Source organism: Rissa tridactyla, chromosome W (genome assembly GCF_028500815.1).
Source record: "Rissa tridactyla isolate bRisTri1 chromosome W, bRisTri1.patW.cur.20221130, whole genome shotgun sequence".
Lineage (NCBI taxonomy): Eukaryota > Metazoa > Chordata > Aves > Charadriiformes > Laridae > Rissa > Rissa tridactyla.
Genome location: NC_071496.1, coordinates 18,857,467 through 18,873,621, shown reverse-complemented (window position 1 = coordinate 18,873,621; position 16,155 = coordinate 18,857,467). Strand labels below are relative to the sequence as shown.

The 16,155-nt window shown below is 42.9% G+C and overlaps 1 protein-coding gene across 1 annotated transcript in view; it reads left to right on the top strand.

Annotated features, from left to right (window-relative positions):
• The window catches only part of LOC128901900 (lens epithelium-derived growth factor-like), a 68,717-nt gene that overhangs the window by 50,464 nt on the left and 2,098 nt on the right, over positions 1-16,155 (top strand). Inside the window, exons 9-13 of the mRNA XM_054184048.1 lie at positions 2,218-2,270; positions 5,463-5,533; positions 6,489-6,590; positions 6,800-7,019; positions 10,105-10,216. Coding sequence (XP_054040023.1) covers positions 2,218-2,270; positions 5,463-5,533; positions 6,489-6,590; positions 6,800-7,019; positions 10,105-10,216 — 558 coding nt within the window. The remainder of the gene's footprint in view (positions 1-2,217; positions 2,271-5,462; positions 5,534-6,488; positions 6,591-6,799; positions 7,020-10,104; positions 10,217-16,155) is intronic.

The following is a 16,155-nucleotide window of genomic DNA, read 5'->3' as shown; positions in this document are numbered from 1 at the left end:
ATAAAATGTGAAAGGACTATGGAAACTGATTGTGTGAGCCAATGCAGGCAGGATGCAGGAACAACCACACACCACAGATGAAAGGCAAAGAACAAATTTAATCTCGATACCTCGCAGACCAGGAAATCTCTGAAGCAACACCCGGGCAGAGGCACTCAAGCAGGGACCGCGGGCACTGCCACGCAAGAGAGAGTTCTTGTTAGCAAGAGTCCTTGGCAGCGAGAGTCCTTGTTAGCAAGAGAGGGCACGGACTCCCTGTTCTTGTTGGTATTTATAAGGTTCAAACAGGCATAGCTTTCTCACTGTGCTTTGATCTTCTTCCACAACAGGCCAGGATTCTCAAATGGCTAGATAAGGTGTCCCTGAGTCCATCACAGACTTATGTTATCTAAGTGGATGGCCATGCCCAGAGAGTTGTGATTAATGGGGTGAAATCCTCTTGGCGGCCGGTCACCGATGGTGTCCATCAGGGCTCAATCTTGGGGCTGGTTTTGTTTAATATCTTTATCAATGATCTGGACGAGGGGATTGAGCGCGCCCTCAGTAAGTTTGCAGACGACACCAAACTAGGTGGGAGAGTTGATCTGCTTGAGGGTAGGAAGGCTCTACAGAGGGACCTGGACAGGCTGGATCGATGGGCCAAGGCCAACTGTATGAGGTTTAATAAGGCCAAGTGCCGGGTCCTGCATTTCGGTCCCAACAACCCCAAGCAACGCTACAGGCTTGGGGAAGAGTGGCTGCTGGAAAGCTGCCCAGCAGAAAAGGACCTGGGGGTGCTGGTGGACGGCCAGCTTAACATGAGCCAGCAGTGTGCCCAGGTGGCCAAGGAGGCCAACAGCATTCTGGCTTGTATCAGGAATAGCGTGGCCAGCAGGAGTAGGGAAGTGATCGTGCCTCTGTACTCGGCACTGGTGAGGCCTCTCCTCGAGTACTGTGTTCAGTTCTGGGCCCCTCTGTACAAGAGGGACATTGAGGTGCTGGAGCGTGTCCAGAGGAGAGCTACCAGGCTGGTGAGGGGTCTGGAGACCAGGTCATATGAGGAGAGGCTGAGGGAGCTGGGCATGTTTAGTTCGGAGAAGAGGAGGCTGAGGGGAGACCTCATTGCCCTCTACAGCTACCTGAAAGGAGGTTGGAGAGAGGTGGGTGTTGGCCTCTTCTCCCAGGTGAATAATGACAGGACCAGAGGAAATGGCCTGAAGTTGCGGCAGGGGAGGTTTAGATTAGACATTAGGAAGAATTCCTTTACTGAAAGAGTGGTCAGGCACTGGAACAGCCTGCCCAGGGAGGTGGTTGAGTCACCATCCCTAGAGGTGTTTAAGAAACGTCTAGATGTGGCACTTCGGGACATGCTCTAGTGGCAGAGATTGTAGGTTGTTTGGTTGGACTCGATGATCTCAGAGGTCCTTTCCAACCATGAAGATTCTATGATTCTATGATTCTAAGTGCAATTGTTTTCCTTGGAATCACCCGAGACTGAATAACAATTAGTGTGATATATGTGTTTTACCCCAGGTGCGAGTCACTTGAGCATATTTACAATCCTCCTTGCTGATCTTCTGTTGCTTTCCCACACTGATACACATGCAGGATTTTTATTTAATGGATGCTTATTTTTATGACATTTGGAAAAACTCACAGAATGGTGGAATATACCAATTAAAATAAGGCTTTTAAATTCCATCATAAAACAAGACTGAAGACTTGATAAATAGGGTTTGTTTGGGGTTTTTTTTGTTAATAAAAATATTTTAGGAGTTTTCTTTAAAGATTGTTATGTTCTTATAGCTTAGTTATTCCTGTACTTCTTTTAGTAGAGTTGCTGTGGAAGTTATTTTATTTCTCATATAATCAATTTTTTTCCCATAATTCCCTGAGATAAACTTGAATGTCAGTTTTAAATTTGTGTCTTCTTACAATATTCTCTCTCCGTCAATCTTTTTCATACATGCAGTTTTATCTAATTTTTTACATTTTAATAATACTTTCATTTGCTACTTCTAGGGGAAACAGTCTGCTAATCTGGAGGATTCCTTATCTGCAGTATCTTAATAAATAAATTAATTTAATTTATTTTGGTCTTTGAAGAAACCAGAGTTTGACTTCTGTATTTTCACACAGTTTGAATGTCTCAAAACATCTCATTTAACAATAATAATAATAAAACCCCCTCAAGACTTTAGAAAACAGCATTGTAAAAATGCTTTCATGTTTTTATAGGCAAAATAAAGAAGGTAAGAAATCAGAAGTTAAGAAGATGGAGAAGAAGAGAGGTTAGTTTAAAGAATATTAAATATTCTTAATATGTATATACATGCACAGAATATATAAATACACAATTTTTTTAAATATCTTAATTTTTTTAAAAGAAACACATATCTAGACTTACTGCTAAGGCAGTTTTGTGATCTCAGTCAAACATGTTTGATCTGTGATTACTTTCTTCAGATCTTTGAAGCAGTGTATTCTTGTTTTAGGCCTTCTACATTCTTTCCTTCAGCAGCGTGTTAGAACTAGTCTTCAGTATTCTCATCTTATTATCATCCTAGTTTTTAAACCTTTTACATGTTCTCCATTCACCAGCATATGAAATCAAAGGTTCTGTTTCTTTGAACTGAATCACTTTAGTTCTTTATCTTCACAATTGTTCCATCATAGCAGAATAATCAGAGGGGGCCCCTTGCAAATAGTCAGATGGTATCCTTTTCCAGGGAAGGGGCTTAGATTTGGGATAGTTACTGAGTTCTTGACCACCAGACGAGACTTCCAAACCAACCCTACCCTTCTCAGTCTAAAGGGCAGTTCAAACCACTGCCTTCATGTTCCACCTATCTTTTGTTATATAGTAGAAATATAGTGATTTAAACTGGAATCATTTCCAGTGTTGGCAGGAAGAGAGATTTTTATATAAATGTGCCCAAGACAGATGGGACAAACAAAATAAGCAGTTTGCCTACAATATTACTTAGTATGTATACCACTTGTATACAAAAGAAAATCCAAATAAATGTGATGGGTTGACCTTGGCTGGCTGCCAGACCCCCAACCAGCTGCTCTCTTACTCTCCCTCCTCAACAGGATCAGGGAGAAAATAAGATGGAAAAGCTCATAGGTCAAGGTAAGGACAGGAAGATCACTTACCAATAACCATCAGGGGGAAAACCAGACTTGAGTTGGGGAAAATTAATTTAAGTTATTGCCAATTAAAAATAGAGTAGGATGGTGAAAAACAAAGACAAAAACTAAAACACCTTCCTCCCACCCCCTCTTCTTCCCAGGCTCAACTTCACTCCTTCATTCACAACTCTTCTATCCCTCCCCCTACCTTGCCCCTAGCAGCACAGCAGAGATGGGGAAAGAGGAGTCGTGGTCAGTTGATAACAGTTCATCTCTGCTAATCCTTCCTCCTCACACATTTCCCTGCTCCAGCGTGGGTCCTCCCCACTGGCTGCAGTTCCTGTCAGGAGCCTGCTACAGCATGGCCTCTCCACAGATTGCAGGGTGGGTACTTGCTCTGGCTCTCCATGGCTACAGGGGAATCTCTGCTCTGGCACCTGAAGCACCTCCTTCCCCTCTGTACTGGGTTTATGTGTCAAGGTTTTGGTGGCGGAGAAGGTGGGGGTTGCAGGGGTGGATTCTGTGAGAAGAGATCAGGAGCTGCCCCTGTGTCAGATAGATAGAGCCAGTTCCAGCTGGCTCCAAGACAGACCTGCCGCTGGCCAAAGCTGAGCCAATCAGCAATGATGGTGTCACCTCTGTAAAACCATATTTAAGAAAGGGTAAAAAAGACACTGCACAGCAGCTGTGAGAGAGAGGAATGAGAAAAACGTGAACGAAACAACTCTGCAGACACCAAGGTCAGTGAAGAAGGAGGTGGAGGAGGTGCTCCAGGCGCCAGAGCAGAGCCTTCACCAGCCTGCAGCCTGTGGTGAAGATCATGGTGAAGCAGGTTGTCGCCCTGCAGACCAAGGAGGACCCCATGCCGCCGGAGCAAGTGGATGTGCCCTGAAGAAAGCTGTGACGCTGTGGAGAGCTCATGCTGGAGCAGGCTCCTAGCAGGAACTGCAGCCCGTGGGAAGGACCCACACTGGAGCAGGTTTTCTGGCAGGACCTTTGGCCCCATGGGGGACCCATGCTGGAACAGTCTGTTCCTGGAGGACTGCATCCCATGGAAAGGACCCATGCTGGGGCAGTTCTTGAAGAACTGCAGCTTGTGGGAAGGACCCACATTGGAGAAGGTCATGAAGGATTGTCTCCCATGGGAGGGACCTCACACTGGAGTAGAGAAACAGCATGTGGAGGAAGGAGCATCAGAGACAAAGCATTGTGAACTGACCACAACCCCCATTCCCCATCCCCCTGCGCTGCTTGGGGGAGGAGGTAGAGAAGTCAGGAGTGAAGTTGAGCCTGGGAAGAAGGGAGGGGTGGGTGGAAGGTTTTTTTTAGATTTGTTCTTATTTCTCATTATCCTCCTCTGATTTGATTGGCAATAAATTAAATTAATTTCCCCAAGTTGAGTCTGTTTTGCCTACAACAGTAATTGCTCAGTGATCTCCCTGTCCTTATCTCGACCCACAAGTTTTTCATCATATTTCTTCCCCCCTGTCCTGTTGAGGGGGAGTGGCAGAGTGGCTTGCTGGGCACCTGGCAGCTAGCCAAGGTTAACCCACCACACCCTCCTTCTTCCCTGACCTTGGTGTTTGGAGGATTGTTTCTCACACTGTGGGTTGTTTTTTGTTTTTTTTTTCCCCTTGCTCCTCTCTCTCACACTCTGCTGCGCAGTGGTTTTTACCCTTTCTTAAATATGCTTTCACACAGGCCCCACCAGCTTCGCTGATTGGCTCATCTTTGGCCAGCAGTGGATCCATTGCAGAGCCATCTGGAATCGTCTCTGTCCAGCGCAGGCACAGCCCCTGATCTTTTCTCACAGAAGTTACCCCTGCAGCTCCCCCTGCTACCAAAACCTTGCCACATAAACCCAATACAGATCTTTATCACCTATGAGTTAGAGATCAACTTATTTGTTTGTCTTTACTACTTGTTAGGGCACATACATCGTGAACTACTTTATTTGGATGGATTTGGACTATGACTGTGTCCAAGTTTCTGAAATCCAAAGCATCAATATTCAGGTATCCTCTCATCATAAAGCTCCTACAGTTTCCCAGCTCTTACTATTTATTGAAACTTTCTTTTAACCTGGGTTAACTTCTAGAGGGCAACAGTTGGATATTACAGCAAAAAATATTCAGTTGTAATTTCATGTTGTTGTTGTGTGTCCAGTTAAAAAAAACCAAAACACCTACATTATTTGCTTCCTTAATGCACCTTAGGAAAACTTAATATGAGTTGCCTACTCATAATTTTTTGCATTCTGTATCTCAAGTTCAGGTTTGTAGAAATGTTTCCACAAAAACATCTCATGATATTATTAAATATTCATGACTTCTATTTCTGATCTTTAGAAACATCAATGGATTCCAGGCTTCAAAGGATACATGCAGAAATTAAAAATTCGCTCAAAATTGATAATCTAGTAAGTATATTTTGTTCATTGATGTATGTGTACAATTCAGGTAGGAAATATTTTTTGAATGCCTGGTTTGAAGTATGATTTATTAAACAATATATCTTGAGAAGTAAAGGAATTCTTTAATTTGAAAGACCTGGTTTGGAGAATTTCTTTCTTGATTACTCATCTCAGAGTACCATCATGTGAAAAGTGTTGAAAGGGATTTGGCTTCTAATATAGCACTTTTGTTTCATGAAAGCTATTTGTGTAATGAGAAACTACTAGTTTAAGCGAAGTCGTCTTTCACAACAAACACTGCAGTGGCTTCTGCACTTAGCAGCATGAGAAGTAGTGAGCAGTTTCAACTCAGTCTACGAGTTTGTGCTATCATGCTAAAGAGTAAAACATTTGTTTCTAGTACAGCCAACTCTTAAGTCTATAAAAATTTTCAAAGTAATTCATATTAAATTTAAAAATTTTCACCTCAGAAAAATGGTTCAGTTTAAATATTTTTCTGCCAGCTGAACTCCAGATAGTAAATTCACTTCAAATGTAAAAATACTTGAAATAAAAGCTCACAGATATATAATCTTATTCTTGCCTGGATTAGAAGATTTTATAAGATTGGTTGTAGAGCTAGAGCAAAGATGCTTTCTTTACTGTATTTATCACTGAGTTAGTGTGACAACTATCATATTCTACTGAGAGTAGTCCCAAATCCTTCTTTTTCTCTGGTGTGTATCCAGGTGGTTTCTACAACTTTAGTATCTTCATATATTATTTGATGAGTGAAGATCTCATCTCTTTAGAGAGAGATCTAAGCAGTGTCTGACTTGCTTTTTTGCTACTTTTCCCCAAGAACAGGAACTAAAACTCAACATTTCCTTCAATTTTATATTTTTTTTCCCTCTTAATGGGGCTACCAAAGATTGTTAGCATTTAAACAAAGTTTTCAAATCAGACTTTTGTTTATATACAGGATGTGAACAGGTGTATTGAGGCTCTTGATGAGCTTGCTTCCCTTCAGGTCACAATGCAACAAGCTCAAAAACACACAGAGATGATTTTGACTCTAAAGAAGGTGAGTTTTGCAACTTCATTTAAAGTAACTTCAAAAGGGAAACTTTTTTTTTAATTGACATCGAGTTTATTTACTACTTTGGAGCATGTTTCACTTCAAGTCTAAACATTAACATACGACAAGTTAAGAATTTCATATAGCACTTACTGAGATTAAGTAGATATGTGTATATATAAGTGGAGTTGACTGTTTTACCTTTTCATTTTCAGATACGGAAGTTCAAAGTTAGCCAAGTTATCATGGAAAAATCTACAATGCTCTATAACAAGTTCAAGACCATGTTTCTAGTTGGAGAAGGAGATTCTGTTCTCTCACAGGTACTAAATAAATCACTTGCTGAGCAGAAGCAGCACGAGGAAACAAAAAAACCCAAAGAACATTGGAAGAAAGGTCCAACCAAAAAAATAGAAAAGGAAAAAGAACTAACAGGTAGGTGTTGGTGTACTTCATCGCACTCTCCCCAGGTGACTTCACTATAGTAGCACAGAGACTGAAACATTACCAGCTATGTTTGTGCTATATTTTTAATGAACTTTATAATACAGTAAGATTTCTTTAGTAACTAATTACACTGCAGTTATCTTCCAAGTTGCATCGTGGGAGTAGAGAAGGAAGAAGATTAGTAATGAAGTCAATTCAGTTAGCATACTTCTAGGAATATAATAGCTGAATGAGCTTCCATAGTTAATAATTTATGTGGTGTTTTAAAGAAAATAGTTCTTTCGGTTAGCCTCACAGTTCATTTTTAGTTTCTTGTTTATATCCGATCTCCACTACTTTGTGAACCAAGTTCAAGTTGTTAAGGGACATTCAAGAGTGGCTGCTTTCTCTCACAGCTCTGGCCTGGGACTGCCTCCTGCTTAGCCACTCTTGAAATATATATATGCTGATCACTTAGAATCATAGAATCACAGAATCTTCATGGTTGGAAAGGACCTTTGAGATCATCGAGTCCAACCATACACACACACAAAAAAAACCCCTACAACCTCTGTCACTAGAGCATGCCCTGAAGTGCCACATCTAGATGTTTCTTAAATACCACTCAATCCCCTCGTCCAGATCATTGATAAAGATATTAAACAAAACTGGCCCCAAAACTGAGCCCTGAGGGACACCACCGGTGACCGGCTGCCAAGAGGATTTCACCCCATTAATCACAACTCTCTGGGCACGGCCATCCAGCCAGTTTTTAACCCAGCGAAGAGTACACTTGTCTATGCCATGATTTGCCAGCTTCTCCAGGAGAATGCTATGGGGGACAGTTGCCCTGGCTGCCCTGCACTTGCCCTGAGAGCTCACTCAAGATGATCCTCTCCGTGATCTTTCCAGGTACCGAGGTCAGGCTGACAGGCCTGTAGTTCCCCGGATCCTCCTTCCGACCCTTCTTGTAGATGGGCGTCACATTAGCCACCCTCCAGTCATCTGGTGCCTGCCCTGTTGACCGAGACTGTTGATCAATGATGGAGAGAGGCTTGGTGAGCTCTCCTGCCAGCTCCCTGAGTACTCTTGGGTGAATCCCATCCGGCCCCATAGACTTATGTGCGTCTAGGTGCAGAAGCAGATCATTGACTACTTCCTCCTGGATTATGGGTGGGTTGTTCTGCTCTCCATCCTTATCTTCCAGCTCAGGAGGCTGAACACCCTGGGGATAGCTGGTGTGACTATTGAAGACGGAGGCAAAGAAGGCATTAAGTATCTCAGCCTTCTCCTCGTCCTTGGTTGCAACTTTCCCCCCGGCACCCAGTAAGGGATGGAGATTCTCCCTGGCCCTCTTTTTGTTGATGTATTTATAAAAACTTTTTTTGTTCTCCTTAAGGTTTGTGGCCAAGTTGAGCTCCGGCTGGGCTTTTGCCTTCCTAATTTTCTCTCTGTATAACCTAACGAGATCTCTGTACTCCTCCTGAGTTGCCTGTCCCTTCTTCCAAAGGTGGTAAACCCTCCTTTTATTCCTAAGTCCCATGCGAAGTTCCTTGTTCATCCAGACTGGCCATTTTCCCCGCCCTTTAGACTTGCGACACTTGGGGACAGCCTGCTCCTGGGCCTTTAAGATTTCCTTCTTGAAGAGCGTCCAGCCTTCCTGGACCCCTTTGCCCTTCAGGACTGTCTCCCAAGGGACTCTCTCAACCAGTGTTCTGAACATGCCAAAGCCCGCCCTCCGGAAGTCCAAGGTGGAGGTTTTGCTAACCCCCCTCCTTACATCACTACGAATTGAAAACTTGACCATTTCATGATCACTAAACCCAAGGCGGCCTCCGACCACCACATCTCCCACGAGTCCTTCTCTGTTTGTGAGCAGTAGGTCTAGCAAGGCACCTCCCCTGGTAGGCTCACCTACCAGTTGTGTCAGGAAGTTATCTTCCACGCACTCGAGGAACCTCCTAGCCTGCCTGCTCTCTGCTGTGTTGTATTCCCAGCAGATGCCCAGCAGGTTGAAGTCCCCAACCAGAACAAGGGCTGGCAATTGCGAGACTTCAGCCAGCTGCTTATAGAATACTCCATCTGTCTCCTCATCCTGGTCGGGTGGTCTGTAGCATACTCCCAGCACAAGATCTCCCTTATTTGCCTTCTCCTTCATCCTTATCCATAAACACTCGACTTTATCATCACTGGAATCTAGCTCTATGCAATCAAAACACTCCCTAATGTACAGAGCCGCACCCCCACCTCTCCTTCCTTGCCTGTCCCTTCTGAAGAGCTTATAGCCATTCATCGCAGCATTCCAGTCATGACAGTCATCCCACCACGTTTCCGTGATGGCAACTACATCATAGCTGTCCTGCTGCACAATGGCTTCCAGCTCATCCCATTTGTTGTCCATGCTATGTGCATTCGTGTAGATGCACTTGAGCTGGGCTACCGATTTCACCCCCATCCTTGGCCCTTTATCCCTAGGCTCATTACTAGTGGGCCTGGTTTTATCCCCTTCCCCCTTCGATACTAATTTAAAGCCCTGTCCATGAGCCTTGCTAACTCTTGTCCTAGTACCCTTTTCCCCTTTTGGGATAGGGTTTTCCCATTCTTAGCGAGCAGGCCCGGTGTCCCGTAGATCAAACTATGATCATAGAACCCAAAGCCCTGCTGGTAGCACCAGTTTTGGAGCCAGGTATTGATCTGTCCAATTTTCTTGTTTACCCATTCGTCAGTCCCCAAAACTGGAGGGGCAGAGGATTACTAACTTCAGGTTAACTGTCATACACTTAATACTTCTCAAATTAATTTTCAAATGTTCTTGAGTTTGCTTGAAGTGTGTTGTGAATTACCTTGAAATTGTAGCCTTCAGCAATATTTCATATGCTTGCTCATTTTATTTAGATAACGCAATTTATGGGACTGAAGTATACTGAATTCTTAAGTCATCATAATATCTCTTCTTTCTTTTATATATAGCTTCAGCTGGTAGATTTCAAGATTATATGAAAAACGTTTGTAGTGTTGAAGTTGATGCTTCTTATGACAGAATTTTGCTTTTCTGGCTTCCTGCAGCACTGATTCTTTCCCCTTAATTTTAAAGGTGTGAAGACACTAAATGGAGGGTCTGAAATTCAGGACATCAACCAATCACAACAGAATGGAGAGAACACTGAGGAAAAGAAAGAGAAGCATGAAGTTGGCACTAAGAAAAAGTGAGTTAATGTCAGTAAGTTCACTGAACTAATCATTTCTAATTTGAAGCTACTTAATCATGTTTAATTAATGTTTTCTTTACAGGGTTTTCTCCTCAACTTAACAGAAATATAATCGTATGTTAATTCCACTCTAGATATGAACAAATATTTTTTAGAAGAAATTCTTCACTCATTTCTATAGTGTAGGTAGAAGGAACTTCTATAGGATGTTCTGCTACTGGTCTAGATAGCTTAAGGTGGGACAGAATTCTGCATACTCTTTCTTCTGTGTTTTAGAGTGGTATTAAGCTGAAAGAAAAGGAAGCTTGGACCATATTGCACAGAAACTTATGAGACTTATCAAATTTTTCCAAATCCTCCTGGTCTACTCAGTAGGCAAGTAAATACAGTGTAAGATAATTGCCTATATATAGTTACCTAGCATTAGAACTTCTGCCTATGAAATTTCAGAACTCTTTGTCTAAATGTGGCAGGTGTATAAAGTTGCCAAACTAAACTGTTCTGGTCAAATATCCATAAGAATGCTTGAACTTGTACATGTACATAAAATATGAAACCTATTTAAAAGTAAAGAAGACTCGGCTCTCGTGAGACCCCACCTGGAGTACTGTGTTCAGCTCTGAGGCCCCCAGCTCGAGGGATCAGGGACCAGCTCAGGGACCTGCTCGAGTGGATCCAGAGGAGGGCCACGAAGATGATCAGGGGGATGGAGCACCTCCCCTATGAAGACAGGCTGAGAGAGTTGGGGCTGTTCAGCCTGGAGAAGAGAAGGCTCCGGGGGGACCTTATAGCAGCCTTCCAGTACCTAAAGGGGGCCTACAGGAGGGATGGGGAGGGACTCTTTATCAGGGAGTGTAGTGATAGGACGCGGGGTAACGGTTTTAAACTGAAAGAGGGTAGATTTAGATTAGATATCAGGAAGAAATTCTTTACTGTGCGGGTGGTGAGGCACTGGAACAGGTTGCCCAGGGAAGCTGTGGATGCCTCTTCCCTGGAAGTGTTCAAGGCCAGGCTGGATGGGGCTTTGAGCGACCTAGTCTAGTGGAAGGTGTCCCTGCCCACGGCAGGGGGGTTGGAACTAGATGATCTTTAAGGTCCCTTCCAACTCAAACCATTCTATGATTGTATGATAACCAAAACAACACAAGACCATTTGTTGCAGAAATCAAAAAGCGTGTCAGATTTACATATATATTAAGAATTGCAGAAACGATAAAAACAATTTTGTGTCTTTGGGACATTGGAAAAGTTTAGGTTTGCCCCAAGGAAGAAGTGTGTTTAGGTTTCTAGAGAAAGAATAACTGACGAGGAAGAGACGAAATCACTTGTGGGGGGAGGGGGGGAGTAAATAAATCTAGATTCTTGTTAAAGGATAGAGAAAGGTTATAATTTTATTGTTACAGATGAAGGAGACCGTTTTCTTCTCCTAATTCCCAGAAATTTTGCCTTGTTCTCCCCCTTCTTCCTCCTTCCCAAGAACTGTGTGGATGGGAACATCTCGATCTCATGGTGGTGGCTTCTTTACCCACTTGTGGAATAGATCTTGAGAATGGGTCAGACTGATTTCTTCCTGCTGTCCCAACCCCCTAAGTTTCTGGCAGGATCTTCTATCCATCCTAATGCTTGGTTCATTTGTGATAATTTATCTTCTGACTGCAAACTGCTTGATATTACTCAACTGGCTTTGCAGAGACGGAGTAACATAAAGTGTAACTTCTTCCTTGTTCTGTCTGATAGTATAGCCTCTGGCTGCCAGACAGAGAAGGAAGTGTTTTCCAGGGAACCCTATGTATTCCACAACCTGAGCAACTTAATTCATGGCTGTAGAATTTTGATATAAATCTCAATCTCATGTATTCAAGACTTACTTAAAATTTAATACATGGCCCTGCTGGAACAAGAGAGTTAGCTCTCTCTTCAGGTATTCTCAGGATACTTCTAAACAGAACCCACCAACTCTGTCCTACTGTTAGGAAATCTAAGTCACTGAAAGACTGACATCACTTAATTTCTGGATTCAATTTTTCCCATCCTCCCACAATACTACATATTGATTTACAAGAGCTTTTTTATTCTCTACTTAAAAAGTTAAATAATGCTTAGGGGGAAAAAAAAAAGGCAGAGGGAGGGAGGACACAGAACATAGCGCAAACCAATTGGGAATTTTGTCAGGTTTTGTGCCTCCTCTTAGTTTCAAAGTACTACCACAATGTACAGACACTATGTATTAAAACACACTCACGGCTCAGATTCCATTTGCTCCTCTTGCTTACACTTTCTTTCTGCCAGTTCTCTCTCATGTTGGCCTTGTAACATGTTTCTTCGATGAGCTCCTTGAAAGTTTCTCCCTCCTTTTTTCTTCTGCTTTTATTTAGGGTTTTAGGGTGAGAAGAGAGGAGTCTTTAGATTGCTGAACGTCACAAACGTCAATAGTTAAACCTACCTGCTCTAGATGTCTACACATTATTGCTCTAGCCCATGAAACGCCCTGATGAGAGTTAGCATTCCTCTGTAACTAAATCCAAATATTTTATATGCAGATAAGAAGCTGAGTTTTATTAGCGCTTTCTCTCAGATATGGAGAAGAATATCCCAAGCACCAAAAGACCCAAAGCCATTCCCAAATAATCAGCTAGAGACAGCTTCCTATCTTTCACAGACCCCACAGATTCTCAACACTCAGGACAAAAAAATATACGCATTCAAGTAAGCATATTTAAAAAAAACCAAACCAACAAACTTTTGCTACAATAAAACATTTAAATCCATCTTTTAAAAAAATAAAGAATTATAATTTTTTTTTTCTTTGTAAATATCTGAAAGTTATTGAAAAGGTTATTTGACAGAAAGGAATTCTGCAACTTCTCATTTCCAAGACATGCATCTATATTAGCCAGACACAAGGCTCCGACACTTAATAGACAAAATTGAAGACCTAGTATTAGCTTTAAGAAATATTTTCAGTGAACTACTGTTCTTTACAATAAGTAAGTCAATAAAGAGTAATATACCTTATCACCTTCATGTTCTCCTTCATCCTCTTCAGAATCAGACACTGATGCTGAACCCACTTGGGAAGTATTTCTCCGTTTTGGTTCGGTCTCCCTCTTTGCTTCTCTTCTATCAAATTCCTTCCTCGATTTGTCTTCTTCCTTCTGATGCTCCTCATCTTTTTTCCCTTGTTTTTTGGACTTTTCTTCCAGTCCTTTTTTCTTTGTCTTCTCCTCTTCATGAACGCTAAAACACGGTAAATTATTTAAGCTTCATATTCATTTTCTATACCCAGTTTAAAAGAGAACCTAACTCTCAATTCAGGGAGATGTACTTTTTAGTTTTTGCTATCAAATACTCCACCTGCACAAAGTTGGCTCACTCTTAGATCTTTCATTTCATGGGATCATAGGATAATTCAGGTTGGAAGGGGCCTCTGGAAGTCTCTTGTTCAACCCCTTGCTGGGGATGGTTCAGGTGGTGTCCCTCGGGGCTTTCTCCAGTATGGCCTTGAAAACCTCCAAGGATGGAGACAGGACAACCTCTCTGGGCAACCTGCCCCACGGTTTGACTGTCCTCAGGGTGAAAAGGTATTTCCCCATATACGGTCTGATCCTCTCTTGTTTCAATTTATGCCCGTTGCCTCTCATCCTCCCACCACGCACCGTCACGACGAGCCTGGCTCCTTCTTCTTGATTAACTCCTTGTAGGTATTGGAAGGCTGTTGTTAGATCTCCCCCAAAGCCTTCTCTTCTCCAGGCTGAACAAGTCCATTTCCCTCAGCCCCTCCTCATAGGACATGTGTTCCAGCCCTCTGACCAGCTTGGTGGCCCTCTGCTGAACTCACTCCAGTTAGTCGGCATCTTTCTTGTATTGGGGGACCCAGGATTCTAGATGTGGTCTAACAAGTGCTGAATAGAGGGGGCTAATCACTTCTCTCAATCTACTGCTGTGGTGGGTTGACCTTGGCTGGCTACCAGATGCCCACCGAGCCGCTCTGTCGCTCCCCCTCCTCAGCAGGACAGGGGGAGAAAATAAGATGAAAAACACATGGGTCAAAAAAAAAAAAAAAGAAAAAGAACAAGATTTATTCTCTACTTCCCATCAGTAGGTGATGTCCAGCCACTTCCTGGGAAGCGTGCATAGCGATTGCTTCGGAAGACAAATGCCTTAATAACGAATGCCCCTCCTCCCCCTCCTTTCTCTTAGCTTTTATTGCTGAGCACGATGTCATATGGTATGGAATATCCCTTTGGTCAGTTTGGGTCAGCTGTTCCGACTATGTCTCAGCAATAGCCAAAACATTGGTGTGCTATCAACACCATCCTAGCTACAAATACAAAGCACAGCACTATGAGGGCTGCTATGGGGAAAGTTAGCTCCATCCCAGCCAGACCCAGTACAACTGCCTATGCTCCTGTTCGTACAGCCCAGGATACTGTTGGCCTCCTTTGCTGCCAGGGCACACTGTTGGCTCATGGTCAGCTTTCTGTCTACCGGGATCCCCAGGTCCTTTTCAGTGAGCTGCTCCGCAGTCAGTCCCCAGCCTGTACCGTTGCCAGGGGTTCTTCCTTCCCAGGGGCAGGATTTTGCATCTGTGCTGGTTGAATTTCATGAGGTTCCTGTCAGCCTGTTCCTCCCACCTGTCTAGTTCCCTCTGGATGGCAGTTCTGCCTTCAAGTGTATTCACTGCCCCTCCTCCCCCCCCCCCATCCAATTTGCTGTCATCTGCAAACTTGAAGAGGGTGCACTCTGTCGCCTCCTCCAGGTCACTGATAAAGATGTTAAGCAGGACAGGTCCCAGGATAGACCCCTGCAGTATTCTACTTGTTACCAGCCTCCAGGTAGAAAACAACCTATTAACCCCTATCCTCTGAGCCCAATCATCCAACCACTTTTTTAACCCATCTGGTTGTCCACCCATCCTGACTGCAACATCCAACTTATACTGAGTACTACAAGGAAAACGCTGGGCAGGAACTCAGTAAGTCATGACAGCTCATCAAATGCAACCATTTGGTTTACAATAAAGACAGGCATTTTGTATAAAAAGCCAACTCACATGTCGGTCTCTGAAGGCCAAGGTGGTTTCACCAATTTGGGTCTCCCTCTTGGTCTTGAAACCTTTACTTCAGTAGCTAATTATATAAAAAGAACAGGTTAGTCTACAGCCATCAGCCGTTCCTTATCTAAAAGGATTGTTTCTCATGTCAACGCATAGAAGCAACACTTGAGTCAAACTGAGTAGGGTAAATACTCTAAAAAGATTCAAATGTTGGAACTGTGTATCAAAGTTTAATCGAGATCCCTTTGGAAAATTAAAATCTCAACCAACACTTTGGTACTTTAAGACAGCAGTCTAAGAGGTTTAAATCATCTGTTCGCGTGCCTTTTCCACCCAGTGCACTCGGAATGGCCCTGCCTCATGTTACGCAGATAATAAATAAATAAAAAAAAAAGCCTGAAACAAGAGGATAATAAGTGGAATAATAAGACAATAAGTGGGAGGAAAAAAATTAAGTAATTTAGTGTGCAAGTCTAAACTTAGCCTATTTATTAGTAGTAGGCTTAAGAGCTTCATGGAGCTTCCATCCCTTTCCCTGAGAGTAAATCAGTGGCAAGAAATTCTACCACCACACTGAGGTATACAGCACAGTTCTACATTTTCTCAATTTCACCGTGTTTCTGTGTTAAAGCGAGCTAAATAGTTTATCCACCTTCTTGACCTTTATACCCTTCGAATTCTGTAAAATGAAAATACTTAGTATGCTGCCATTATGGATTGAAATTTATGGAATATGCTTATCTGCTATCCCCAGTGAACATTCTGTTAGGAAAAAACCTAACAGCCCAGTGTTTGAAGTGCTGCTGGTGTTAGTGTGGAGCACTGCTAAGCAAGAGATGCATGCATCATATTAATGTGAGAGAATGCTGCACAGTAGACA